We start from the raw sequence: 27860 nt of genomic DNA on the forward strand, positions 1-27860 counted from the left end.
TTATAAGCTTGGAAAAACAGACTCTCCTTAATCAGTTCTGTAAAGACTCTGTCATTAATACTGAACATGCTGCTTACATACAGTTGAACTGTACGACTCTCTCTGTTCAGGCTGAATATAAATATCCCAGAAGGCTCTCTGGTGGCTGTGGTGGGACACGTGGGCTCGGGAAAGTCCTCGCTGCTCTCGGCACTTCTTGGAGAGATGGACAAACTTGAAGGATCTGTCACTGTTAAGGTGAACACACACACACACACACACACACCTCACTGTCTGCTGCTTTTCCCATCAGATTTCCATGGCAGTGCTGCTCCAATACCTGTTTCTTTATACTTCAGTCATCCAGTAGGTTTTATGCTGATGTCAGCATTTGTTAGATGGGAATCTAGTGTGGTATATGCCTGGAAACTGCAGTGTAGATGGCAGACAGCTGGTGTCATAACTAGGGATGGGTACCGGTATCCGGTGCCATGATGGCACCAGTTCTGACATAAACGGTAGTAACCAGACCGAAAAGCAGCGCACATTTCGCTGCTTTTTTTTCCTGAGCTGTGACACACTTTGGATTCTAGCCAATCATTTTATGTTTCCGAGGATAGTAGGCGGGGCCAGGTACATACGTTCTTTTAGAGCAGAGCTACAGATTAAAAATGCCCAAGGCAAAAAGTCTGGCTGTACTTCACAGCAAAAGATGCAAACTCAGCAGCAACAAGTGCTTTAAGCTGATACTGTGATACTGTCAAAGGAGGTAACACCTCGAATCTGATGATGCATGTAAGGTGAACTAGCAAACACCATCATAGCTACATGCAGCTGTCTTCGTGTTTGATGGCAGATACTCCCTTCACCCTGGCCAAAAAGGCTAAAATGACCAAAGAAAAAGTGGGAAAACAGTTAAACATGAGAGGTTTAGGACAAAGTTTGTGTTCTTCATTCTTTAAGATTCGGTTTGGCACCGGTATCGGGTAAAACCTAAACGATACCCATCCCTAGTCATAAGCCCCGCCCTCTGTTCAACAATGGTCATTTACAGTGGACATGGATATCCTCTTTTACTCTCCTTTTAAACCATCTGTCTAAAATGTGAACATTGGCATTCTTGAAAGAGTGACCTTTGACCTTGCAGATGTAGAGCTGTCCAGGTGGCTCTTCAGTTTTGCACCGTGTGTGTATTGAGTGGCTGTTTGGTTTCTCCAGTACAGAGGCCCGAGGACTACCTGCTGCACTGTACAGCATTAACTATGATGTTAAGCTTGTGTTTGGAAGTTTGTTTGTTTTTTTCCCCCTTAGGATTCCCCAGGGGGCGTGGCTTGTCAGGGGGGCGTGGTTGGGTCTGGGGACGGGACTGGGTCTGAAGAGCACTGGGATGTTGTGCTTTGAGAAATTTCTCCTGAATTTTCTGAGAGGCTGAAGAAGCCTCTTGGATGAGAGGTGAAACATCCTTATGAAACTCAAAGAAGTCGAGTCGCTTCATTTCTGAGCTCCTCAGACTGCCATGAACCCGCTGCCTGAGGGCCCCCGCTGCCTGAGGGCCCCCGCTGCCTGAGGGCCCACACAGACAGCCAGCACAGAATATTTGATCGTGCACAAAAGCACCAGCACCTTTGATAAGTGATGGAAGGATGCACAATTACAATGAAAGTCTTTTTCACAGCAGCGTATTGAATAAATAAAATAAAGGACATGGCAGTGGCCACTTTAGTAGCGCCTGCATTCTTTGAGTGCGATTATGACTAAATAGATAATAAATAACAGGCAGTCTTAATGTTTAATTAAATGTCCAATGAGTGTAAGGTGTGCCTGTGTCCCTGCAGGGTTCTGTGGCATACGTTCCCCAGCAGGCCTGGATCCAGAATTCCTCTTTAAAAGACAACATAATCTTTGGTCAAGAGAGGAGACAGTCCTGGTATCAGCATGTGGTGGAGGCATGTGCCCTTCAGCCTGACCTTGACATACTTCCTGCAGGAGATGACACTGAGATAGGAGAGAAGGTATGAGCCCATAGTACACGTCTTTGTGTGTAAATTAATGTCGACACAAAACAAGTTGGCCTCGGAGAACGTAAAACAGTTTTCGCTCTGCAGTCCTATGAAAACATCGTCTTACTTATTAAGAGGTGAGTAAAAGCCGAGTGTTGCTATTTAAATGCAGTTTTCTGCAGTTAACTGAGCATGTGTTGTGTCGGTTTGTAGTATTGTATTAAACCACACCTGAACACCCGAGGCCATCAGTCTCCCCAGGAGTGCACATCCCAGGAACTTGTTATCGTGGTCAGACGGTGCAATGGCAAAAGGAAAACCCAAGAGCTACATGTCAGACTGCAGGCCTCAGTCAGTGTGTTACATGTTAGTGAGATCATGACCGTACGATTAGCAAAGACTCAACAGGTATTTCGAGGAGATGCCCGATAAAGCTTTGATGAGGATGTGACCCCCAGGAATTCACAGGGAACCGGTGTCTGGTTACTGAGCGAGACCACAGACAGTAGTTTGGACAGACTTGTTGGTGTGTCACTGAGTCTTTTGTTGCTGTTTGATGACACCGGCAGCATTTCTACAATGATGAGCTAGCCTGCTATACTGTCTGCCTCTGACCGTCTGTCTGCAGGGAGTGAACCTGTCAGGAGGTCAGAAGCAGCGGGTGAGCCTGGCCAGGGCCGTCTACTGTGATCGTACCGTCTACCTGCTGGATGACCCGCTGTCTGCTGTCGATGCTCACGTAGGGAAACACATCTTTGATCAAGTCATCGGCCCACAGGGACTGCTGAAGGACAAGGTGTGTGTGTGTGATGGAGTCATATACATTAGGGGTGGGGAAAAATCGATACTGTGTAGTATCGTGATATTTTGTTTGCTAATAATGTATCGATACAGGGACAGCAGAAATCGATATTTTGTTACAAACAATTTTTTCGTGCACTGACTTCAGAGCACGTTGATCCTTTTTCTGAGCAAGAATCCTGACACTGTCCAAATGTGTTTAACTTGTTTTTGGCAGCAATAAACATGACAGTTTACTTATTTTCATTTAAGACATGTTTTATTTTAATTAAGTTTAAAACTTTTTTATTTAATGTAAAATTATATTTTGTTTTAATTTACTTTCAAATTCTTCAGTTGCTGCAGGGGCTGCATAGTTTTCATATTGCATAGTTCAGAATAGCTGTAATTGTACCAGATGGTTTCAGTTAAGTTGGACTAGACTGTAATACAAACCGTTCAGTTTGTCAACAATAAAACTGAGATGAGAGAAAGACTGAGTGCGAGACTTTGATATTAGATAAAATGAATATTGATAAAGTTTACCTTTATGGACAGAATCTGAATATCGCAAAATATTTTTAAAAATTGCAATAATACCGTATCGTGCGTTGTATGGTGATTCCCACCTCTAATATACATATACCCAGGATCATGACTGGGATCCTGTGTGTCCCTCACAGCATTGGTACTTTGCTCGTACGGGACTGTGCAAAATTCTTGAGCCGCCCGTCTTTCCTTTATATTTTCTAGGAACTTGGAAATGTTTGCAGCACTTTATTGAAACTGAATGTGAAAGTGTGTAGGACGAGTCTTGTTCTTCTACACAGCGTAAACTCTTTTAGTTCCCAGGACTAAAAGTTGCCAGTCCAAAGCTCTTTGGATGTTGGCTTCAGTGAGCAGTAAATCAGCCTGTTCTCACATTTCTTATCCTTACTGTTCTTTTGCTGTGTCAGCCGTAATTCTTTGTTAAAGACACTGCACAGCATCCAGAGATAAGTTCTGGGCTGAAGTCAACCTTCTTGGTCCCAAACTGTTTTTCTGCCAGTCAAACTGGGACATCAGTGTTTTTCTGCTCACTGAGCAGCCTCTGTGTTCATCCCTTGAGTTTATGTGCATTTTAGTCTTGAATGATTCGTAGATCAGTGTTTAAAAAATGTCTCCAGAAAATGTTTGGGAACGTCTACAGCTGTCTGTGAATAACACTGACCTTGTTGTAAAAGCTGACCCATAGGCGACCATGTGGGGCCTTTCACTCTCTCTCCCCCTGTTTCACTCTGCTATCAAAAAAGGCCCCAAAAAGATTGTGTAAAAAAAAAACAACTCCTCTGGCTTCTTACAGGTAAAACCTAAGAGACTGTGGTGGTTTCAGGCTTGTGCACAGTACTGTAGATTGTATGAAATTATCCAAACAACATAAGATGATCCAAATCCAAATGTAAAGTTGTTTTAGTTGTTGAAATTGTCTCTCAGCAGCATAGATGCTTTTAGACCAAGTTTACTAACTCTGTGTAGCCATGTACAGACTCGTGTGCTGGTCACCCACGGCTTGAGCTACCTGCCCCAAGCTGACTTGATCCTGGTCATGATGAAGGGCGAGATCTCAGAGGTGGGCTCGTACCAGCACCTCATGGCCACAGAGGGAGCCTTTGCAGAGTTCCTGCGAACTTACGCTGCAGTCGACAAAGCTGATAACAGTGGTGAGGAGTGTGTCGTGCTGCCGTGTAGCGTAGCACCGTGCAGTGTTTGGAGTAGTAGTTCTGTTAAGATGAAGTCTGATCATTATTTTATCATACTGCAGCTGGTCTTCTCAGATCGACTTCATGTTTTAAATTTCCTTCCTCCATTTAGAGCCCGTGCCAAACAGCAGCATCCAACGACTGGAGAACGGCAGCGTGCCCACTTTTGCTGGGTGAGTGATTTAGGGTAAGGGTCCTGGGGGGCTGGGGTGTCTCACTAAGCACATAAGTGTCCTTCTGTTTAAGCAGCAGTCCAGGTGTCTGCACTGCATCCAAACAGTCAACCACAGCAGACGAGAAGCTGAGCAAGAAGCCCAAGAATCCCGAGGTGGGGAAGCTGACGGAGGCTGACAAGGCCAGCACTGGGCAGGTGTGTGGATCTGCACGTGGTCGCATGTATAAATGCACATGTTTCTGTATAATGTGTCTGTGTTCAGTCTGGGATCACAGCAGCTCTCCTGTCCTCCGCAGGTTAAGCTGTCTGTCTTCTGGGCCTATTTTAAGTCCATTGGAGTGCTTCTGTCCTGCATCAGTCTTCTGCTGTTTCTTGCCCATCACCTGCTTTCCCTGTTCTCCAACTACTGGCTGAGTCTGTGGACCGATGACCCTGTGGTTAATGGCACGCAGCCTAACAGACTAATGAGACTGGGGGTGTATGGTGCCTTTGGCCTGTCTCAGGGTGAGCATGACAGGAAAAACTCTTGTTTTTGTCTGGTTCAGAAAGTGAGGCAACACCAAGGGTAGCCATTGTACACATCACGACGAGCAGGAAACGGCACCTTTGCTTTTTCCTGCTCATCGTTTTTCAAACAAACAGCACGCAAATGTTAGGTGGCCAGTCCAACACAGGCCTGACATGTGTGCTCACTTAATCACATGTCTGTTGGAAGCTAGAGCACCAGAGGACACTCGCACATGTAGGTGCCACCGGACAGAGATGGAGGGAGACTGTGATGTGGTGTCAGCTCACAGAGCAGGGTGACCGTGTCCACCACCACTAATAATATGCTTAGTTAACCCTGCAGCGCGCCCTTGGTCCTACTGTCACAGCTGAGATGGGGTCCAGTAGGGCTGTTCGATATAACGCTATATATCTGATGACAGTATGAAAATATTACGCTATCGTTTGTTTCGTGGTGTCGCAAAATAAACTGTTTACAGCAATATGCTTTCATGGTCCTGACGGTCACTGTAGTGGCTGTATTCTCTCTTTATATTTAAAATAACCACACTACAGACGTGTTGTCGTTAGCAACAACGACGGTAAACCCAGCGTGTGGCTATGCCTTCCTCTTGTTTATTTTCCACATAAACCTTTCACAATAAAGCTGAAGAGCCTGTTGAGACTTTTCAAAATAAACTGAAATGATGACCTTATTCCTAATCGAGGGGCCACCTCGAGCACGGACATGGTTTGGTTATGAAAAGTCTGACACGGACCAGAAAACTGTACGATGCACATTATGCAGCAAACCGGTCCAACACCTCAGACTCAAACACAGCAAACCTCGTTAACCACCAACACAAGAGTCACCTGACAGAATGCAGAGAAGCAAAAAGAGCCGTCAGGTGCTCCAGATACATCTTAGACTCAAACGTTTAAAAACAGGCTTTTCCCCGCAGCACGCCGTCTAATAAATACAAAGAAAACGGCGGCCGTTACAACTTATGTCTAAAAAGTGTATAGCTTCATGCATCGGTCAAAACACTCGACTCCAGGTACACGACGCCCAGCTGGAAACACTTCACAGTGTCGAGCTGCCCGAGATTCCCAGAATTTACAGAACGTGTAACATTTCTGTGATATCGTTGTCAGGGCGATAAATGTCTTATATATGAGAGCTTGGTCATATAGCTCAGCCCTGGGGTCCAGGCCCCCCTTCTCCAGCTCGTTCCCCTCAGTTATAGACTCGTCTTATGTGTCTTGCTGGATGCAGGTGTGCTCTTCACACAGAAATAAGTCATGATATTGTGCAAACTCCTCTGCTGTCCTTCAGGTGTGGCTGTCTTTGGATACTCCCTGTCCATGTCTATTGGGGGTGTTCTGGCGTCCCGGTACCTCCATCAGTCCATGCTGTACGATGTCCTGCGCTCACCTATGTCCTTTTTTGAGCGAACCCCCAGTGGTAACCTGGTCAACCGCTTTGCCAAAGAGATGGACACCATTGACACGCTGATCCCCAGCATTATTAAGATGTTCCTGGGCTCCATGTTCAACGTGCTGGGCTCTTGTGTTATCATCCTGATTGCCACACCTCTAGTCAGTATCATCATTCCTTTCCTGGGTCTGCTCTATTTTTTTGTGCAGGTGAGTTTGAAAAGGGAAACTGATTCTGAAGTGTCAGTATATTCCAGTGTTATCCCCACAGTACTACGCCTCCCTGCACTGTGATTCTGACTATTGTTACGAAATCAGCTTCACCCCGCTTCTTTTTCTGCCTCGAGGCATCCAGAGACGGCACCGGACTCAGTAGCCATTTTCACAAAACCTTTATTCATCTCGATTCATCTTCATTTAAGCATCTTCTAGAAGGGGAGAGGTGCCAGCGACCCCATCATAAAACCCCCATGGTGTGCTGCAAACTCTGTGTCTGTGTGTGTCTGCACGAGCACGTGAGTGTGCATGTAGCTGTGTGAGTGTAACAGTCAAAGCACTGTGTGTGCCTCTGTGTACGTGACTTCCTGGGGGTCATAAAAGGAATCTCCTCACCCAAGCTACACCAGATTCCTCCAGACAACATAGAAAACAGAGTTAACACATTACAAACACTGAGACGCCCACTCTGCACCCACTGGGCCAGTGGCCTCTTGTTGTCTTACATTTACATCTAAGGTGGAGAGTCTCCTGCAAACCTGCTTCTAGGTTTATAACAATTATGAGTTTTTATTAAAGGTACAAGCATCAGCAACCCCCCACTGTAGCTCCCTGTCTCCTTTTATGACAGCAGACCCGCAGTGTCCATAACTTCCTTTCCCTCTAAACAAGTACACTCTCAGGCTACAGCTAAGCCACACTGAAACACACAAACAAATCCTTCCTTATTCCTGTGATCTAAACAAATTTAACACATCACATTCCAATAATTGTTTTCTTGTACTCACACTATATAAGTCACATGTGTCTATCCTTGCTCTGTCCAGAGGTTTTATGTGGCATCATCTCGCCAGCTGAAGCGTCTGGAGTCGGTCAGCCGTTCCCCAATTTACACCCACTTCAATGAAACCCTGCTGGGCACGTCGGTTATCCGAGCCTTCAGTGAGCAGGAGCGTTTCATCCATGAGAGCGACCAGCGCGTGGACCATAACCAGAAGGCTTACTATCCCAGCATAGTGGCTAACAGGTCAGGAGGCTGCCGCCACACGCTCTCACTGCACCACCTGCTGCAACAGTTTACACCGCCTTTTAGGATGAATGTCCCTAAATTAGGATCTCTCTGAGACTGTTCATTGGAGTATTACTGCAGCAACACGAGTACATTATATTCACTTTGGACGTAGAAAAGCTCCATTTACGTTTACATGCTTTCATTTTCATGTTTCTTTACAATCTCTGGCTGAAAGGTTAAAAGCAGTGTTGGGAAGGTTTCTTTTAAAATGTAAAGTAAAATGTTATTTATATAGCACCTTTCAAGATAAAATCACAAAGTGCTTCACAGAGGCAGGAAACAGACATTAAAATCTAAAACAAAACGACATCAACCAAAAGCAGTTTAAACAGATACGTTTTTAACTGCTTTTTAAAAGACACGACTGAGTCCACAGATCTCAAACTCAAAGGGAGCGAGTTCCAGAGTCTGGGAGCCGCTGATACAAACGCTCTCTCACCTTTTGTTTTTAACCTTGTATGCTGGACAACCAGCAACCCCTGGTCACAAGACCTCAGGGACCTGCTGGGTGATAAGAAAGAAGAAGATCACAGATGTAAGTCATGATTATGATCTTAAAATCGACCCTGAACTTGACAGGGAGCCAGTGCAGCTGAATCAGCAGGGGCGTGGCATGGGAGTGTTTGTGATGCTTTGTCAGAAGCCTGGCAGCAGCATTCTGAACACCCTGCAGTCGTTCCAGGGAGGCATTACTCAAGCAAGTAAACAAGGAATTACAATAGTCTAGGCGAGATGAAACAAAAGCACGAATAATCATTTCCAATTCGGAACGTGACACAATGGGACTCAGCGGTATTTCTTAAATGGTAAAAACAAGAGCGAACCAAAGATGTAACGTGTGCCCAGCGTCAGAGCTGGATCAAGTGTAACACCAAGGTTCCTAATGGATGATTTAATATAAGAAGCAAGAGGGCCTAGATTTTTAACCACGAGGGGAACAAATTTCTCAGGAGCAAAGACAATGACTTCTGTTTTATCAGCATTTAGTTGAAGGTAATTACCAGCCAGCCAATCTCTAACGGAATCTAAGCAGGACTGCAGGATTTGGAGCTTAGAAACATCAGAGATATATAGCTGAATATCATCTGCATAACAATGACATGAAATATCAGAGTAAGAGCTAAGAAGTTGCAGAAGAGGGAGTAAATACAACAAAAACAATAACGGTCCCAAGACAGAGCCCTGAGGCACCCCATAGGCGAGAGAGCTGGCAGAGGTAGCCACAAAGAAAGATCGATTTGACAAATAGGATTTAAACCATTCCAATGCGGTACCCGATACACCCACCCAGTGGTTTAATCTATCTAACAAAGTAAGATGATCAACAGTGTCAAAAGCAGAGGTCAGATCCAGCAACATCAAAACAGTGCACTCTCCAGCATCATAATTCATCATTATTATAAAACATCATTAGACACTCTAAGAAGTGCAGTTTCGGTAGAGTGAGTCTTACGAAAGCCAGATTGAAATTTATCAAGAATGTTGTGTTCATCTAGAACAACCGTGAGCTGCTTGGCCACAACCTTTTCTAAAATCTTGGCAATAAAAGGCAATTTTGAGATGCGTCTGTAACTGGAAAGCACAGAAGGATCAAGTTTAGGTTTTTTTTAAAAGTGGGTGAATGACAGCACTTTTACAGTAACCAGGGCCCTGACCAGAGAGTAGAGATGCATTAATAATTTTAAGAACACTAGGACCAATAGACTCAAAAACATTTTTAAACAAAGACCCAGATAAAATATCAAGGATCTCACTGAAGTGACCAGCTTCAACAACTCAGGTAAAGACACTGGTGAAAATCAAATCTGACAGGCTTAAGTAAAATCGGAACAGACAAATGGTACATGGAGGGAGAGATGTTGCTCCTTACATTGCTAACCTTTTCAACAAAGAAGGAAAGAAAATTTTCAGTCTTCATTCGAAGAAATAGGGACAGCAGCAGAAGCCGGAGCAACAATATCCCTGATAGTGTCAAATAAGATAAGATAAGATAACCTTTATTAGTCCCACACGTGGGAAATTTGTTTTGTCACAGCAGGAAGTGGACAGTGCAAAAGTTATGAGGCAAAAATTAGAATACAATAAGAATAAATACAGTACACAACTGTACAGAATAGAATAAAATAAAATACTATATACAGTAAAATAAAATAAATATACAATAAGATAAAAATAGAATACAAATACTATATACAACTGAGTAAAAATACAACGATGACAGAAAGGATTATTGCACTTAGTATTATTGCATATGTATGGATGTGTGTGCTTGATCAGTTAAAGTCTTTATTGTGGAGTCTGACAGCAGTGGGGAGGAAAGACCTGCGAAATCTCTCCGTCCCACACTGTGGGTGCCGCAGTCTCCCACTGAAGGAGCTGCTCAGTGCTGTCACAGTCTGCTGCATGGGGTGGGAGACGTTGTCCATCAGGGATGACAGCTTAGCCGCCGTTCTCCTGTCACTCACCACCTCCACTGGGTCCAGAGGGCATCCTAGAACAGAGCTGGCCCTTCGGATCACCCTGTTCAGTCTCTTCCTGTCCCCAGCAGAGATGCTGCCGCCCCAGCAGACCACACCATAAAAGATAGCAGAAGCCACAACAGAGTCATAGAAGGTCTTCAGGAGTGGGCCCTCCACTCCAAACGACCTGAGTCTCCGCAGCAGGTACAGCCTGCTCTGCCCTTTCCTGTAGAGGGCGTCTGAGTTATGAGTCCAGTCCAGTCTGTTGTTCAGATGAACACCAAATAAAACCTCAGGGTTACCTCTGCTCCTAGAGACTAGGTTTGAAAAATAAGCAGCCCTTGCATCATGAACTGAAGCGTTAAAAGAAACTAAAAGGTCTTTTAAATGAACGAGATGAACCTGTAAACGAGTCTTTCTCCACAAACGCTCAGCTTTACGACAGACACGCTTTAAACAGCGAATGCTGTCGTTTATCCAGGGCAAGGGTTTTGTAACAGGGGCTAGTCTAGTTTTAATAGGGCAAATAAGGGACCCAAAAGGGTGCTGTTGGCGACATCTGTCAAAAATCTAGACACCGGCAACAGAGGAGGGAAGAAGCCATTGTATGAAGGAGTGATATCCAGGCCCACCATAGATTAGACAGTAGTGTCAGACGATCATAGACTAGGGCAGGCAATACATCAGAGACAAAGAAGGAGAGCAGGACAGTCAGAAACAGCAGCATAACAGAGCGAGGGAAACTGCAGCCAGCAGCGGCAAGGCCAAACACAGGCGCCATCACACCGGAAGCAGGAAACCAGAGAACATATGTATTCCATCACAGATTACAGATTACATGCCCCAAAATGGATTTTTTTTTAACATATTCCGTTACGTTACTCAATGAGAGTAACATATTCTGAATACTTTGGATTACTTAATATATTATCATGCTTTTTACTACATGAATGTACTATTGCTGTGTGATTAACTGAATACAGTTACTCATATTTTGTATTTTAAATACGTAACGGTGGTACATGTATTCTGTTACTCCCCAACACTGGTTAAAAGTCATTAAGCTCCACAAGGGAACTACTGTATTTTTCATACAAAAGGTGGACCGGATTATAAGGCACATTAAGCAAACAAAGCAGTCAGATAAGTCAAACTTAACTCATTCTTCTTGCTTCCTCCACTTCTGTCCCATCGATTCATTAATGCTGTATTCTATCACAGCTGCTCTATTCCCATGTTGTTGCAGTACATGAATGACTAACCTCGTATGGTGGATGGATTATCTCAGTTGTTCTCCTGACTGAAGTTTTGTCCGTTTACAGCATCCTGCCATGCGATTGCATTTGTCTCTAACCGTCAGGAACCCTCACGTTAACTTTTATCGAGGGGAAAAGTGTTAGCGTTCGTCCTCCAGCCTCACTGTGTTTATGCTAATATAGCTGTGTTGCTAACGATCACGTAGCACATGATTATATACCAGCTAGCCCAACTTCAGTAACCCTACAAACGTCACTGCTGTTTAGTTTCGTGTCTTCATTTATGTTGGAAGTGATAGTAGAGCTGTACGTTTGAATGTTTCTGAAATCTCTCAGTCAGAACATGCTATATCATGCTTAGATAGAAGCTAGCGAGCTAACTTCCTGCTAACCTCTAACTCTGTTAAATGTAATAACTTTTGTTTTCATGGATGCCTGGAAGTTAAACTTCATAGTTACACCTGGTAAAGCAGCAATGCTGATCGTTTTATTAAAGATGAAAGAATTTAGTCAGTTTTTAACTCTCAGTAATGCTGCAGTGTTCGTTTGACTTTGGGACCTGAACTGGACGGAGTTTAGGACCCAGATTACTCCGCGAGGCTCCTTGAGCACAACCAGAATTCATACATAAGGCGCGCTGTCAATTTTTGAGAAAATGAAAGGATTTTAAGTGCGCCTTATATTGTACAATAATCTACTTTCCTGAATCTGTGTTTGTGCAGGTGGCTGGCGATTCGCCTGGAGTTTGTGGGAAACTGCATTGTGTCATTTGCTGCTTTGTTTGCTGTCGTTGCCAGACAGAGCCTCAGCCCAGGCATCATGGGACTGTCCATCTCCTACGCCCTCCAGGTAAACATGGACAATCTCCTTAACCTGTGCACTTATTTCATACATTAAAGAAAAAGAGTGCCAAGTAGCTACAAGGAGCTTAGCCTTCCTACTAATTTAACTGTTTATTCCCTAGTTTAAGCCATTTTATTGATGTTTAGCAGTCAGATTTAGTACACAAGTTCACTGAAAAACATTTATTCTATTGTATTGTTCTGAGGTTTTTAAGAATAGATTCATCACTGTTTCATGGAAACGGTGTCCCACAGTCCTGATGTTAATTTCACAGTAAGTGACTGAGTGGGTACATTTATGAGCCCATTATGGTTTATACAGGAATGCTTTTTACGAGCTCTGTTAATGGTTACCATACTTTGTTTTAATCTATGGTAAATATTCTGAAACAGTCTTATGTCAGTAATGGAATGCACCCCACTTTTAAGTTCAGTTTAAAACGACTTTTTTTTATTTAAAGGAGAACTTTGTTATGTAATTTGTTCCATTTGATGTCCTTTCATGTCAGTTATGTTATTTATGAGGGGAAATTCAAACAGCCCTCTGCCTAGAAGAAGGAAAAGGTTTTGTGCTTTATGTTTGTTCTTAATCTGCCAAAACTCTGATCCTGTTCATCATCAGGTGACTCCTTCAGTCTCAGCTGACTGCAGGTTTCCAACATCAGCCCACCGAACAATGGGCTGTGAGGTCATTAATGTGCAGACTGTCATATTGGGTAATGAGTAACATTCAGAGTTTGCAGTCACAGCAGTGTGAGACGGTGATAGATGTACCCTTGGGCCCCCTCCTCGATTCAGAAAATCGTTGGAAACCTGCAGTCAGACTGAAGGAGTCACCTGATGATGATGGTAAATGGCCTGTATTTGTAAAGCGCTTTACTCGTCCCTAAGGACCCCAAAGCGCTTTACACATCCAGTCATCCACCCATTCACACACCCATCCACACACACATCCACACCCTGGTGATGGCAGCTACATTGTAGCCACAGCCGCCCTGGGGCGCACTGACAGAGGAGAGGCTGCCGGACACAGGCGCCACCGGGCCCTCTGACCATGATGATGATGATGATGATGATGGGTTTCTCCCACTGAAAACGTCCAGATGAAGAGAACCAACCTTTTGGGATCCCCTGTCTAGAGGACTGAGCGTGCATTAATCTGGTTTTGTCTTGCCCCGTGTGCAGCTAACTACCTCACTTACCTGGCTGGTTAGGATGTCTTCTGATGTGGAAACCAACATCGTGGCTGTGGAGAAAGTGAAAGAATACAGCGACACAGAGAAAGAGGTACACAGAAACAAGCCTTTAAAGGCAGTAAGACAGTGTAGATCTACTGGCAGCCATATGTGGGGTGTTTGGAGAAAGCTTTCGCCTCATGCGTGTCTAAATCGCCTTCTTTAAACATGTGTGTTTGGACCCCCAGGCAGAGTGGAAACACGAGCCCTCCACCCTTTCCCCAGGCTGGCCTACTAATGGCTGCATAGAGATGAGAAACTTTGGCCTGCGCTACCGCCAAGATTTGGATCTGGCCATCCGCAACATTACCATCTCCATTAACGGAGGAGAGAAGGTGGGATTTCACATGACTCCAGTGAAGGCATCAGCCCAGTGACAGTGCGTGTGCTTGTGGCTGTTCTGAGCTGTCTGTTCCATCAGGTGGGGATCGTGGGACGCACGGGTGCAGGGAAGTCTTCCCTAACGCTGGGGCTCTTCCGCATCATCGAGGCAGCCGAGGGCCAAATATTCATTGATGGAGTGGACATTGCCAAGCTTGGCCTCCATGAGCTTCGTTCCAGAATCACCATCATACCACAGGTACGTTCTGAGAGGATCAAAACTGTTACACTGATTAGTCCGCAGCCTGTGCATTACAGCAGCCGGGGAGCTACAGGAGAGTTGTACAGCTAACCCATCCTCAGAGTCGCTGCCCCAGTAATGTTAAGCAAACGTTATTCAGCTTCTGCTCAAACTGCACGATTGAATCGCAGGAGCTAGAAGTTTGTAGGTCACGATGCTCTGATGAGACCTGAGTGCTCACACTGTGCGTCCATAACATGAAGGTTATAACACAAAATCTGTCCCTGTCTGTCTTACACACACACACACACACACACCAGCTTTGCTAAATTGCTAATGAAAACATTGGCCAGGCAGCTGCCATCGAACAGCAACGTCCATCCAACTCTTTTCACGGTTGTTGTAGTCGTGATAATTTTGTGAGGCCACATTGGCAAGCTCATCAGAGCCTCTCCAAAGTTGTGCCTCCATCACTTGTGTCACACGCTGCACTGCTGTGCTGCCCCGCCTTTTCACTTTCATGTCTGTGTTTGCGCGTGCGCCGTGTGAGAGGCTGCGGTGACGCCCTCACGAAGGGCGACAGGATTTCAAACAGGTTTGATTTTCTTACGACCAAACGATGGATGACCGGGCTGGTCGTGAGGTGTTAATCGCTCCTCGTTACCCCACATATGCTACACGATGCACGACACACGATGAAGGCGAAACTCGGGCCGTTCCCCGGAACGGTCGCACGACTGAAAAATAGTCTCAAAATGGGGAAAAATCCCAGCATAAGACACTCTTCTCTCCCACAGGACCCGGTGCTGTTTTCAGGCTCCTTGAGGATGAACTTGGATCCTTTTGACTCCTACACTGACGAGGAAGTATGGCGGGCTTTGGAATTCTCCCATCTTAAAACCTTCATGTCCAGCCTGCCCAACAAGCTTAACCACGACTGCAGTGAAGGAGGAGAGAACCTGAGGTATAACTGCTTTATACGTCCAAGCAACCACAAATTAGAAACTGAATTAGATACAAAGTATCCCAGTTTCACAGCGTCTTTGAAAAACACGTTAGTGTGCACACTCGTCAAGCACGATTAGCAACACCTGCATTTCTTGCAGTTGTGCAGTACACTAGTTATGGGGCAACAGTGCATATACCAGTCGTTGGATAAAGCGCTGGAGTAGTGCTTCCTGCCTTTGAAACGGTCTGCTTTTCCTTCAGCGTGGGTCAGCGGCAGCTGCTGTGCCTAGCCAGAGCTTTGCTGAGGAAGACCAGGATCCTTGTTCTGGATGAGGCCACGGCAGCTGTAGACATGGAGACGGACAACCTGATCCAGTCCACCATCCGCTCTCAGTTTGAGGACTGCACTGTCCTCACCATAGCGCATCGCCTCAACACCATCATGGACTACACCAGGTACTGTACACCAAAGAGACACTGGTACGGCCCCCACCCCAAACGTGGAATATCTGTATTAATGCCTGTATTTGTGTGTCTCCCAGTTCTGTTTGTTCTCTGTTGGCGCGACCATTTCAGTCTCTTACAGTTGTTAGGCCATACTGAAAGCTCTTTAAGGATAGACAGTTTCTGGTTTCCATGGTTACTACAGTAACAGTCAGAATGGTTAGTAACAGGGTTTTGACTTTGTTATATTTATGATTGTGTTTGATAAGGTTAATTTTAATAACCTCCATGCAACAAACAAAAAGCATTGAAATATGCTAACACCTGCAGAAACATCCCATGATGCAATGGTGTCCGACAGAAACAAAGCAGAGAGCCAGTCTCAGTGATGGATTCAAACCACGTTTCTGCCTTTCTTTGTAAACTTACATCCACTGTGATTACACTGAAAAACTCCATCTCCCACAATGCATTAGAGCTGGTTCCCATCCAAAAATAGCCACTTTATGCCCGGCTACAGAGATTTGATTGGACGGCAGCGAGGCTCATTCCTCCTGCATCATGTGTATGTCTCGCCCTGCAGTTTGTGATTGGTGGGATTGACGTAAATGCAGTGATGTCACTGTGATTCTATTGGCTGGAAGGATTTAAAAACGAGGCTCAATCCTGCGATTGAAGCTGAAATGACTGCCCTGTGCTTAAAGTCAAATATTTTTGCTGTCATTTCTGTTGGCACCAAACCCATTCTAGTTTATGTGGAATGAATTCAGGGTCATGTGACCCTCTGTATCAGCCTATAGGCTTCCTTGGTTTGGTTCTCTCTGACTAACAGATGTTTATGTGCAGGGGTGGGATTCACTCAGGTGTGTGTCGCCTGTTGTTGCCTGTAATGGAATCCATCCTCATGTTTGTCATTGCATGTACTGAGCTCTAAGATGAGACGGTTTTTAGCTCTGTGCTTTGTTTTCCAGATTCTTTCCTTCTGTTTGAGGCATTTCATTTCTCTTTCCTTTGTTTCTCATGCAGTGTCATTGTGATCTTAGCACTGTGCTACAGCGCCTCACTGACGCTTCACCGCTCTGTACCAGAGAGTATCAGTGTTCAGCGGACGTCTCGTTGGTTCATTCAAATGTCCAGCAGGAAGCCACATCGTCTTTGCTAAACATAAATAGTCTATTGTTGAGTATGAAGAGGAAAAAGTAAATATTCTTTAACTGTGGTGCAGACAAGATCCTCTTCCTGACTCGGGGTTCTCCATAACCCCACCCACACCACTACCACCTCGCTGTAAACGATCATCATCTTCAGCTACTCTCGTCACTGCTCCTCGCTTCATACTTGGCGCTATCGTTTCATGTCATCCTAAGACTGCACAGCTCCAAACCCAGTGTCGCCTTACTAGACGTGTGCGACAAAGTAACCACTTCCCAATCAGTCATTGTAGTGAGGAGCATTTGCTCCAGGTGCAACAACACGGCGTCACATCGAACATTTGGAGATGCAACATATTAGTCTGTCGTTATTCTGTGACGAACGATGCCTTTAGGCATAAACTAATGTGGTGTTGCACTTCAAGGCTAACATCAGCTGTAGCATTTCTGCCTGCAAACAGTTTCCTGAGTGTTCTCTGTGCTTCCAGGGTTTTGGTGTTGGAGAATGGAAAGATGGCAGAATTTGACTCGCCCTCCAATCTCATCAGTCAGAGAGGCGCCTTTCACAAGATGGCCAAGGATTCTGGACTCGTCTGAAGCCGGGGAGTGTCACTATGTCGGGCCTCCTGCTGCAGAGAGCTGATGTTTCCAATGAGAGGGACACAGTCCTACGTGCCAATGACCTTCTTTGCTTTGAAACCAGCAGCAGTTTTCATTGCACAAGGAGGCTGGGCCTACTTACATAAAGAGAATATCACCACCAGCAGTTTGGGGTCTGTTTGTGTTGCCCTGACAAAGTTCATACCACATATCAAGATTACCACGTGAATATCAAAGCCCCCACATTTTTATGATGGGATAAAGAAGCTCGATCTGTGGGTCTGCCTCTTATATCCACACTGTCCACTGTTAAACTCCTCGACAACATGCTTTCATCATCATTATCACAGTAGTAAACACGAGTCATTCATACAAGCAGTGATTCTGGAGCTGAGGCACAGCTTGATTGTACCTGTGCATGCATGCACACTACAAGAGGAAAAGAGTTTAAATGTAAGGAATCAGGAATGTTCCAGTTTAACCTTTGGAACAGGGAAGGATGTGGGACATGCTGCGACCAAGCTGATTGGTCAGAATCATACATCAATCACAGAGAAAATACAGACGCACAGCTGCTGTTGAAGTCACTGGACTGTTACTTCTCATTCAGCACTGACTATTTGTCTTTCAGTTACAGCTTTCCGTCGTGCTTTTGCTGAATGTGTTGGAGGCTTTATTCATGTAAGAAATGGTTCTAGAGCTTATTTTATTTTGATTATTAAAACAAAGACTGTTGCTCTGTCTTTGGTATGCAGCCAAATCTGTCCTGCGCTTTGCTTGCACTCTGTTTTCAGCGGTACGGCGCCTCTGATGGACTCAGAAACAGGTCAACTATGGGATGTGGACAAACTGTTTGAATCTACATGTTGTGTATCTTTGGAAATGTATATACCTGCCTTACACAAATAAAGTTAGACAATGGCAACTAATGTGTTAAATAGTGTATCTGTGACAGCAGTGTTCATGTTGCTTGTGTTAAATGGCTTTGTGTGGTTGTTTGATGTGTGAAGTCTGTTTCTGTAGTAGCTTTGCACAGGTGTTAGGAGTGTGCTGGTCCACTTCAGACACTCTGCACAGAAACACTGGGCTCCGTCTCAGCCACAGTGCAGTCTGTTGTGTTTCAGTTATGCACACGCGTGGTGTTTTACCACTGGTCTGCATACACGCTGCTGACAAATTAAGAGATGTGGGTAACCCAACACTTCTCTCATTTGTTCCTGCACCAACCCAACAACTGACCTGTGCGTTTAATACGAACATGTTTGTTTGTCATGTCACAGCAATGCGTGTTTTACTGAAGAGCTAAAAGGAGAAACAATCCTAAGAAAAGGCAGCAAGGTTAGTATTTAAAAAAGTTTTTTCATGTGAAATTATATTCTAAAGATATGAGGAAAAAACCTCCCCGCACTGCTGTGGCCATACTGGACAGCAAGTTCTTATGTCTGTGTGGGTTCTTTCTGTTCACGCCACTGTGCTATTGCAGTCCAAAAACATGCATGGTCATCATCACAAGTGTGAGTGTTAGCCCTGCAGCAGGTGGATGGCCTGTCCGGGCTCTATGGCAGCTGGGACAGACACTGGGTGGACGGGTGATGTTCAAAGCCAGCTGAGCCTGGATGTGCTGAACAGCTACGGTCTCCTTTCTTTAGTAACAGGTGTTTTTACCTGGGGAGCAGTAAGTAGAAGTGAAGTATAAGTCCGGGTTTAGGCAGCAGACTTCAGACAGCTGTCTGTAAACCAGTCACAGCAGAAATGAATTAGTTGTTACAAAGAGACACTTTTTAAAAAGCCACTTTGTAGTTCTGTTAAAATGTGTAACAGTGTCGCGAGCACGGCACCTCAAAGGCAACTTTAATGACGTGTGCGGCTCTTTCGCAGCACCTGATATTCACTCCGTTTCCCATCATTCTTTGTCGTCCGGTTTCACGGGAGGGAAGATGGCGGTGACTGGTGGAACAGACCCGTTTTAAACCCTGGTACGTATTTAAACACCACAAAAAGCAGCATGTCTAATTTCGTGGTTTGACTGAATGTCTGACAAAGTAACAGCCAGTAGATGTGAAGCGGTGGCTTTGGCCTGAGACAGAAGGCGACCGGCATGAAGGGAACCCATCAACATACTGCTCTCCTTGCTAGCTGCGCTAAGCTAATTAGCTGCATGGGTAACTGAAAATCTGCCGCCAGACATTTTTAGCGTCTGATAATCAATCGAGTGTGCGACCGCTGACAAATCCGCATTACACATAATGAAGCTAATGGTCAAAACGCAAGGCGGACAGATGTTTTGTAAAGCAACCAACGCGCCACGGAAAGCTAATGATAATGCTATCTGTGACAAGCACTGAGAAGTGAGTCCCTGATATGGAAGCTAAATATATTGTTCTCTTCTTTTACAACTCAGAAATCACGTAAGCATCCCAACAGAAGGAGAACGACGGTAACGTGTAATCCACCGTGTAAACACCAGAGACGCAGTCATGTGCTGCGCAGTTTTTAATGATTGTGTTCAGTGAGCGTGGACTGAAAAATGTGTCTGTTGATCCGGTGTGGGGTCCACTCCTCCTCCGGCTGCCTTCAGCCGTCTCTCAGCTCACCCTGGTGAGAGCGCAGTGGGGCTCGGCGGACCCCTCAGACTGGCTCGGGTCTTCTGTTTCATATGACTGGACTCCAAACCGAGTCCCGACTGCAGATGCATATTTAGCTCTTTGTAACAATAATATCATTCAAATTTGTTCAGTCAGTCTTTTCTTAGTTTCTCTGTACTGAAGACATGCCCTCACTCTGACAACACAACTGTAGAAACAGTCTGAGTATCCTCCATGATATTCATCATGTGTCAGGATCGTAGGCTCTCCAGGGAGCCTTTCCACGTGGATTATATTGTAACGTAAAGTGACACATGTTCTTTTCTTCCTGCAAGGTTGGTTCCTGAGCCCTGTTTTCTGGTGTGACCTGCCACGCCCTAGGTGTCTCAGTATTACTTCCCTCACTTTCTGACCCACCAGTATTTCTGGCTCATGGACTTGACTTTGGCATCAGGCTTCAGAAGGAGGCCTAGGGCCTTCTCTTCCCCAGGTGGAGTTGAAGAGACCTCAAAGAGCCCTCCTTCCTACTCACCTTCGTTTTCTGCATCATCTCCTTCAACCGGTCCATCTTCTCCATTGTCTACATCCTCCTCTATATGTGCCAACACATCAGTTTATCCCAGCCATGTAAAAAGCCAATTCAATGGAACAGAGAGAGCCAGGGTTTCCTCCAGCTCTGCCTCTATAGCTACGCAGTCTCTCTCCAAACCTACATGCAGTACCGCTTCCTCAGACTGTTTGCCTCACACTTTAATGCAACAAAGTGCTGACTGTGAAAAACAGGAGAGGAAAAGGGTGATGTACAATCCTTTCAATCCAAATAATGGAGCAAAAGAAGGAACTGAGATGAAGGAGGTGGGGGAAGGGGAGAAATACGATCCTTTTGACCCCACGGGTTCCCCAGCGTCAGATGTTGATGATGAGAGTGGCAAAGCAAGGGTACTGAAGAGAAACACTATAAGAGAAGAAAAGGAGAAGGTGGAGGAACCTCCAGATTCCACGGACACCTTCACTGACCTTCCAAGCGCCTGTCTGAGCACTCAGCTCCCTCTGAGGAGGAGGGTGGACTGTAGCACCATGAAAGCTGATTCAGATCACTCTGAGATAGAGGAGGGCGAGATAGTTGGAGCCATTGAAAGAGATGGGAGCAGTAAGAGACCTGTAGAGGAAACCCTCCCCCTGAGTTCTCCCAGCATCTCCTTCTTTGGGTCAAAGCCAGAGCGAATCTTCCGAGTGCTAGATGGGGATGGCTTTGTGTCCGTTTGCACAGAGGGCAGCTGGGAAGTAGACAGCGAGCTCAAGGATGAGCCTGTGGTAGGAGTAGAGGATCTGAGAAGGAAGCTGGTCAGCAGAAGGAAGGAACGATATCTCTCCTTTCCTGCTTCTTCACCCTGCTCTCCCCAGCCGCCGCCACCACCACCACCACCGCCTCCTTCTCATCCTCCAACCTCTACATCCTCGTCCCCTTTAACGCCTCCTGAAGATCAGGGTGGCAAGTGCTGCAAGTCCTCCAAAAGCTCCAAGGGCCACAGCCAGCAAAAAAGCAAAGATAGAAAAGACGGAGAAAAGGAGATTAGAAGAAAAAAGAGAAGGAAAGGCAAAGAGTGGGCTCAGGAGTCGAACAAGAAAAAGGCGCAAAAGATGGGCAAAGAGGATAAAGGCAGAAGGAGCAGCAGGAGCAGCAGTCGGAAGAGGAAGAAAAGATGGCACAGCAGCCCAGAGACTTCACGGTCCTGCAATTCTTCAAGAAGAGATGGCCACACCAGATGGTCGCTTTCCAGCCTGTCTGAAGAAAGGCACAAAGAGAGGGAAAGGGATAAACACCGGAGCCGGACTGGAGATCGGGACAGAGACACCGACAGAGGGAGGGAACACAATCGCATCAGTAGCCACAGGCGAGATGGACGGGATGAAGATTTTAGCTCCAGAAAGAGGGAGAAGGAAAGGAAGGGAAAACATCATTCAAGGAGCAGAGAGCGAGGCATTTCAGAGCGGTCCAAAAGAAGCAGAGAAAAGAGAGAAGGCAACAGAGAAAGGGAACGTGACAGGGATAGGAGACGAGACGGTCGTCCCGTCATACCTCCGTCCATCCAAGACCTCAGTGGGTCTGACCTCTTCGCTATTAAGCGAACCATTACGGTCACAACCACCACTACGACCACCACCGTTCCTGGGTCTCCGAGACTTACCCCATCCTCTCCTGGAAGAGCCACAAAGGACTCCGACAAGCCCTGTAAAAAGAAGAGAAAATGGCATTCAGCTGGAGAGGCAGGGAAACAAGGCAGTTGTCAGAGCCGATCGCAGTCGCTCTCGCCTCCCAGGTATCACAGCTATGAGTCAGACCGCTATTCAGACAAACTGGAGATTGATGTGTTGTCTTTGGATGGTGAAGCTTTAGACTCAGACTACCCATCTTTGGAGGACACGCCCCCTGCTGCTCTGCCTCCAGAGGCTCCCGTCCCCAGCCCTAAAGCTGCAGCTACGCCCAAGACTGGACATGAACCCAAAAAGAAATCTCGCACATTAAAGAAAATTGCCCGCTCTGAAGCTTCGGCTCCTGCCAGTACAACCAAAAGCAAATGCCTCTCTTCACTGATGGTCTCTTCTGGATCTGCCTCTGTTTCCCCTGGCTTCCCATCAGCAAAGCGAACCAGGAAGATCAAAAAAGACAAAGATCGGGACAAGGAGAGCAGAAAAGACACGAGTCGCTCTGGGAAGTCCAAGAAAGAAGGTGGTGCTAGTCAGAAAGGTAAGCTTCAGTCTAAAGTGTCGGTTCTGGTGCGCGAAGGCGTAAGCAGTACCACGGGGTCTTCGGTTGGCTCTGGAAAACTGAACATGGACCTTCTCGGCCCAGGTGGTGCAGCAGGGAGTACTGGGGGGTCTGTGGTGGGTGGCTCAATTGCAGTTGTGTTCTGCAGGGACAATGAAAGCAGGTCACCTTTTCTGAAACCTTGTTCAGAACCACTGTCACTGGGTGGGCGGAGTAAAGACCTGGTCAGTATGGGAAAACGCAGCGGTCTATCCGCACCGCCATCATCGCTGACCGGTCCTGCAGGACTGAAATCCAAGAAAGCAAAACCCAGCTCCATTACATCCACTTCCTCCTCAGCTTCCTCCCCTTCATCCTCTCTGGTAACAAAGCGGCGCCGCCGCCTGGCCAAGAAGACGAGAGAAAAGGCCGAAGCAGCGGGGTTGGCCGCCGGAGGCAGCAGCCAAACTAAAGTCATGTCCGAAGCCTGGGGTGGGGGTGTCTCCTTAGATGTTCAGTCAGGCGTTGGAGATGCGAGCAAGTCGGTCAGTCCACATATTGGCCAAGCTGGCCCCGCACCCTGCTCTTCCTCCTCGTCCACATCCTCCTCCACTAGTGTGCTCCCACCATCCTCGTCACCTCCTCAGACCCCTCCGCCACCTGTTGCACCATCGTTGCGGGACACCAGGGAGTCTTCACCAGACTCTCAAACTGTAGACAGCAGCTGTAAGACTCCAGATCCTTCTTTCTTAACTGAGGACTGTCCAAAACAGCCGAGTCCTACACAACCAGCATCCAGTCCTTCCAACCTGGCCCCCTCACAAGGAGCTGGTCTCAGCAGCGCCCCGCCCACGGCCAAGCTGCCAAGTCAGGATGATCTGTCAAAATCTCTGGGCTCGCCTTCTTCCTTGTCCTCAACCGTCTGTGGTCTCCCTTCCCTGGCTCTACCTCTGTCTTCTTCTGACCCATCCTCATCTGTGTCCTCTTCATCTGCTGGTAAGCCGCCGCCTCCTCCCCCTCCAGCTCCTGCACCCACTCTTCCTTGGAGTCTCCAGACTGGGGTGGACTGCACAACCGGAGGTGTCTTAGCATGTAAGTTGACTCTCCCTATGCAGAGAAGGCACATTATTCAAACGCAGAGACTAAACTGTTAGTAGTGTGCACAGCTGGGCATTTAGTGGGTGCAGAGTTGGGTCACATGGTCTCTCCTATTTGAACCAGGTTGTCACTGACAGGGTTTTGCTGTTACTAGCATTTCTTCACATCGACCTAAGTGTATGAGATTACTGAAGTAGTTCTTAGTGTTGTGGAGAAAATGAAGAGTTACTGCGCCAGCATTTCACTCACCTTTGCACTTAAACATCATCAGAACACTTTTTTAATGCTGTTGGACATTTGACAGTAACTTACAGATTAATCAAAGTAGATGTGTGCATGAGGGAGCATGTGTGACACAGTGGCAGCAAAGAGGCGACCAGAAGAGCTTTGACAGCAGCAGCACTTCTTTCCTTCATGGGACAACCTATCAGAAGGGACGGGGGGTAAACTTAGGACAGGTTCAAATTTTCCACATGTTGCTGGTCGCTGTCGGAGTATTTTCCAGGCTTCTGGTAAAGTGTAGACTGACAGTACAGTTTGTGTCCGAGGGCAGCACGGGCTGTGCAGCACTGTTTTAATCTTTTAGACAATCATATGAATGCATCTATAGTTTTAAAGATCATGCTGCCCTGTTATAAAACATGATTGTGTGTGTTTGTCAGTCTGTTTCCCTAAACAGTCTGTTGTTTCTCACAGTGACTGCTCTGCTCTTCAAAATGGAAGAGGCCAATATTGCCAGCAGAGCCAAAGCACAAGAGTTCATTCAAGCAACCAGCCAGGTGACTCAGTGGAGCTTCATTCATCTGCAGTGGGGAGGAACATTTTAGCGCACGTTCTTAGGAGGCCACTCACACACACTGTGCTAGAGTGGGACCTTGCTGTGTGCAGCCTTTTTGAAATGATGATCCTGTTGTTGTTTGAATGACCATCGACTCGTTTGTCTCCTTTCTCACGTGCAGATGCTCTCACAGGCCAATCAGAACCAGTCCCAGCAGCATGTTCTCACTCCCTCGGCGTCCTCTTCCTCTTCATCCTTACAAATTCCTCCCCCTCCCTCTCTCCCCCCACCTCCTGGACTGAGCCCAGCCCAGTTCATTCTGCACGGCTCCCTCCCATTGGTTAGCTGCACTAAAACCCCACCTTCACATCTGCACCCGTCATTAGCTGGTGGATGCGCTCAGACTCCACCCTCCATCGTACCTGTGGGGATGACAGGTGTGTCTGGGAGTTCTAGTGACACTGGATGGGACAATGAGAGCAAAGACCCGGATAAGGTAAACTTGAACTTCCTGATGAGAGCAGTGTGCCCTCCAGGCTGAACAAGCCTGTGCTGGTGGGACGGGGCTTAGCAGTGGTCCTGCTTCACCCCCTGGGTTTAGCTGTGGCCTTTTTGTATTTGCTGTGTTGTTTGTGTGGGTTCCTTTATTTAACATGATTCTTACCTGAATTGCACAGTACCTAAAGAAGCTGCATACACAGGAGCGGGCAGTAGAGGAGGTCAAGCTGGCGATCAAGCCTTACTACCAACGCAAAGACATCAACAAGGAAGAATACAAAGACATCCTCAGGAAAGCAGTGCATAAGGTGAGCCTTCACACACAAATCCAACCACACACGTAGCACTGTCTTATATATCACATGGCTCATGATGACTTTGCACTTTGTCGCTACAGCAGCGTCAAGTTGACAGTGTGGCTACAACATGCAGCATTTCTACAATAAAACTATGGATGTTTCCACTGAGAGCCTGGTACCTTTGTGTACTACATTAACAAATAAATGCAATAATGTACATTTAGTGAATTGGTATTTATCAGTAAAATAATATGAATTAAGAATAATTAAGACTAATATATGAATATTGACATTATTAGCATAGTTTATTTGCATTAGTCTCAGATCAGCTTGTATTCATCCACACTGGCACGAGTCTATTCTTCTGATTTTCCTATAAGCACACACCTGCACACATGTCCTCAGTGGCCAGAGAAAGGTGAGGTGAAATAAGGTTGCATCAGGTTTTTTAATCACGAGCAGTAAAAGCACGCTGGCAGCTCGTCCAGAGAACGTAAGAACAAAGACTCACCATGTGTGCATTTCATTCATGCAGCCTCACATGAACACAGTCACACTCTGCAGACACACAAAGGAACGCTGTTGGTGTCACGGGCGTGGAGTACTTTGTAACTGCTGACCCTCTACTGTTAGCTTTCTCTTTGCTATGCTAGCTATCAGCTGCCACTCAGTGCACCTGAGTGGATCGTCCTGCTCTTTCATTGGAGCTTTTATGATGGGATTGGACCAGCATCTAGTCAAAATGTCTGATCTGTACTTGTGTTCTGAGTTGTTACTGTTTAATCACACTGTGTCTTTGTCTTAGATCTGCCACAGCCGCACTGGAGAAATCAACCCAGTCAAAGTCAGCAACCTTGTGAAGCTGTATGTTCAGCGCTACAAATACTTCCGTAAACACGGGCGCAAAATGGACGAGGAAGAAAGGGATGACAGGGAGCCAGGAGCCCTGCATCCCTCTGCCTAATACAAGACTTTTGGGTGGGGGGGGATGTTCCACCTTTGCCACAATCTGCTCAATACGTGAGCAGTTCGCTGATTGTCATTGCCTAATTTTATTGTTTCCGTACCTTCCCTTGTCTATACTTTCATGTAGAAGTATGTATCCTCATCGCTGTAATCATGTTGTAAATATTCCTTTCCAAATGTATCATGAACTCAAGGTTCAGTAAGTAGATCCTGTCTAGACACTCGTGAGCTAATTCAGTCCCAGATTGAACCCTGCAATAAATCCTACCTTTGTCAAGGGGCTAGTTCTTAGTTTTTGTTGGTTGGATTTGTTAGAAGTGTCTCAATGGTGGGACTAATTACAGGACCTTTTTTAATAGTATTGAATTAAATGTTTCTCCTCTCCTTTATATCAACATCCAGACTGAGAGGAGACGTGATACCCAGCTGCACACCCAAAGGAGTTAAACAATACTAAACAGAAGTACTGCGTCCCTGTGTCTTTACAGGCAGCTTGTAGGCTGTTGGTCACTGCTGATTTCTCACTTCTTTTATTGTGTATTCTGTGCATGTTACTGAGACTGACAGTTATACTCAGTCTCTTTATAAAATGACCAACACACTATAAATGTTGCTTAACACTGGTAAACATTGTATTATTTATTTTGTCTGCTCTCTGTCAGTGTTTCTGTTCATAGAGAGACTGTTCAGGACTTTCTTGACCGTCTACCACAGCTGTAGCTGCTGCTGGAGCCTCACGTCGCAGGCTAGACCGTCCAGTTTAACCACCCTCAGACTGGGCAGGGTCCTTCAAAGGCTGCAGCCCCTGAACTTGGACACAGCCTGTAGACTAAACTATAATAATATAACAGACAGTATATAACTACAAACTCTGGCCAGCTGTGTCGATCGCTTATCTATTTTGGCCCCAGCTGTTCTTAATAAACACTACACGATGGTCCCACGTGACCTTCGTTACATAAATGCACACACAATCCACTAACACGTCATTTTCCAAGTTGAATTCCTGTGCAGAGAACAGACACAGGCAGACTACACTAACAGGATGTGATGTTACAACAATAGTCAAATATTAGTGTGTAATATTTGTCCAAAACACATTTCTTTGTTATGGAATAAAATGAATTCTAAAATCATCTTAACCAATAAGAGTGGCATTTTCTAGAACTTCATGTGTGTAATTGGACATTTCTTACCAGCGTAAGCTAAAAAGAAATACAACCATTTCATTTAGTTTACTAGTTTATTTGAAAGACACAAGAATGTGAAACCCTGAAAGTTACAAATGTAACGTGAATGAAATGGGAGCTAAACGCGCCCGACCTAATGAAGTCAAGCTGCCTGTAGGCTTGGCGCTTGGCCACAAGGGGGCAGTAGTTGGCTGGAAACTTTAATATTTTATTGGTCAAGAGCAACAAGAATGACGAACTGTTTAAATGTGGCCACACAAACAGAATATCCAGTGTTTACTTCCTGGTTTGGCGGAAGCGTTTACCACACATCTGT

At 45.9% G+C, this 27860-nt stretch overlaps 2 protein-coding genes across 4 annotated transcripts in view; both read left to right on the forward strand.

Moving 5' to 3' along the window:
- The window catches only part of abcc1 (ATP binding cassette subfamily C member 1 (ABCC1 blood group)), a 29945-nt gene extending 11635 nt beyond the window's left edge, over window positions 1-18310 (forward strand). For 2 of the 3 annotated variants that reach the window (XM_080905458.1, XM_080905460.1), the window contains exons 16-31: window positions 111-237; window positions 1815-1991; window positions 2608-2775; window positions 4285-4459; window positions 4611-4671; window positions 4745-4868; window positions 4970-5177; window positions 6496-6806; window positions 7640-7839; window positions 12322-12448; window positions 13627-13728; window positions 13865-14011; window positions 14098-14256; window positions 15036-15202; window positions 15448-15642; window positions 17270-18310. In XM_080905458.1, coding sequence (XP_080761584.1) covers window positions 111-237; window positions 1815-1991; window positions 2608-2775; window positions 4285-4459; window positions 4611-4671; window positions 4745-4868; window positions 4970-5177; window positions 6496-6806; window positions 7640-7839; window positions 12322-12448; window positions 13627-13728; window positions 13865-14011; window positions 14098-14256; window positions 15036-15202; window positions 15448-15642; window positions 17270-17378 — 2557 coding nt within the window. In that variant the 3' untranslated portion in view covers window positions 17379-18310. The remainder of the gene's footprint in view (window positions 1-110; window positions 238-1814; window positions 1992-2607; window positions 2776-4284; window positions 4460-4610; window positions 4672-4744; window positions 4869-4969; window positions 5178-6495; window positions 6807-7639; window positions 7840-12321; window positions 12449-13626; window positions 13729-13864; window positions 14012-14097; window positions 14257-15035; window positions 15203-15447; window positions 15643-17269) is intronic. The other variant, XM_080905459.1, reaches the window with a different exon arrangement.
- A 933-nt stretch (window positions 18311-19243) lies between these two features.
- scaf1 (SR-related CTD-associated factor 1) lies at window positions 19244-27491 on the forward strand. Its single transcript, XM_080905583.1, has 6 exons — window positions 19244-19357; window positions 20302-23807; window positions 24510-24592; window positions 24773-25087; window positions 25269-25397; window positions 26194-27491. Exons 2-6 carry the CDS (start codon window positions 20399-20401, stop codon window positions 26350-26352), a joined length of 4095 nt encoding a protein of 1364 aa, XP_080761709.1. The 5' UTR covers window positions 19244-19357; window positions 20302-20398; the 3' UTR covers window positions 26353-27491.
- The last annotated feature ends 369 nt before the right edge of the window (window positions 27492-27860 follow it).

The sequence above is a fragment of the Rhamphochromis sp. 'chilingali' genome, assembly GCF_963969265.1.
Source record: "Rhamphochromis sp. 'chilingali' genome assembly, chromosome: 15".
Classification (NCBI taxonomy): Eukaryota; Metazoa; Chordata; class Actinopteri; order Cichliformes; family Cichlidae; genus Rhamphochromis; species Rhamphochromis sp. 'chilingali'.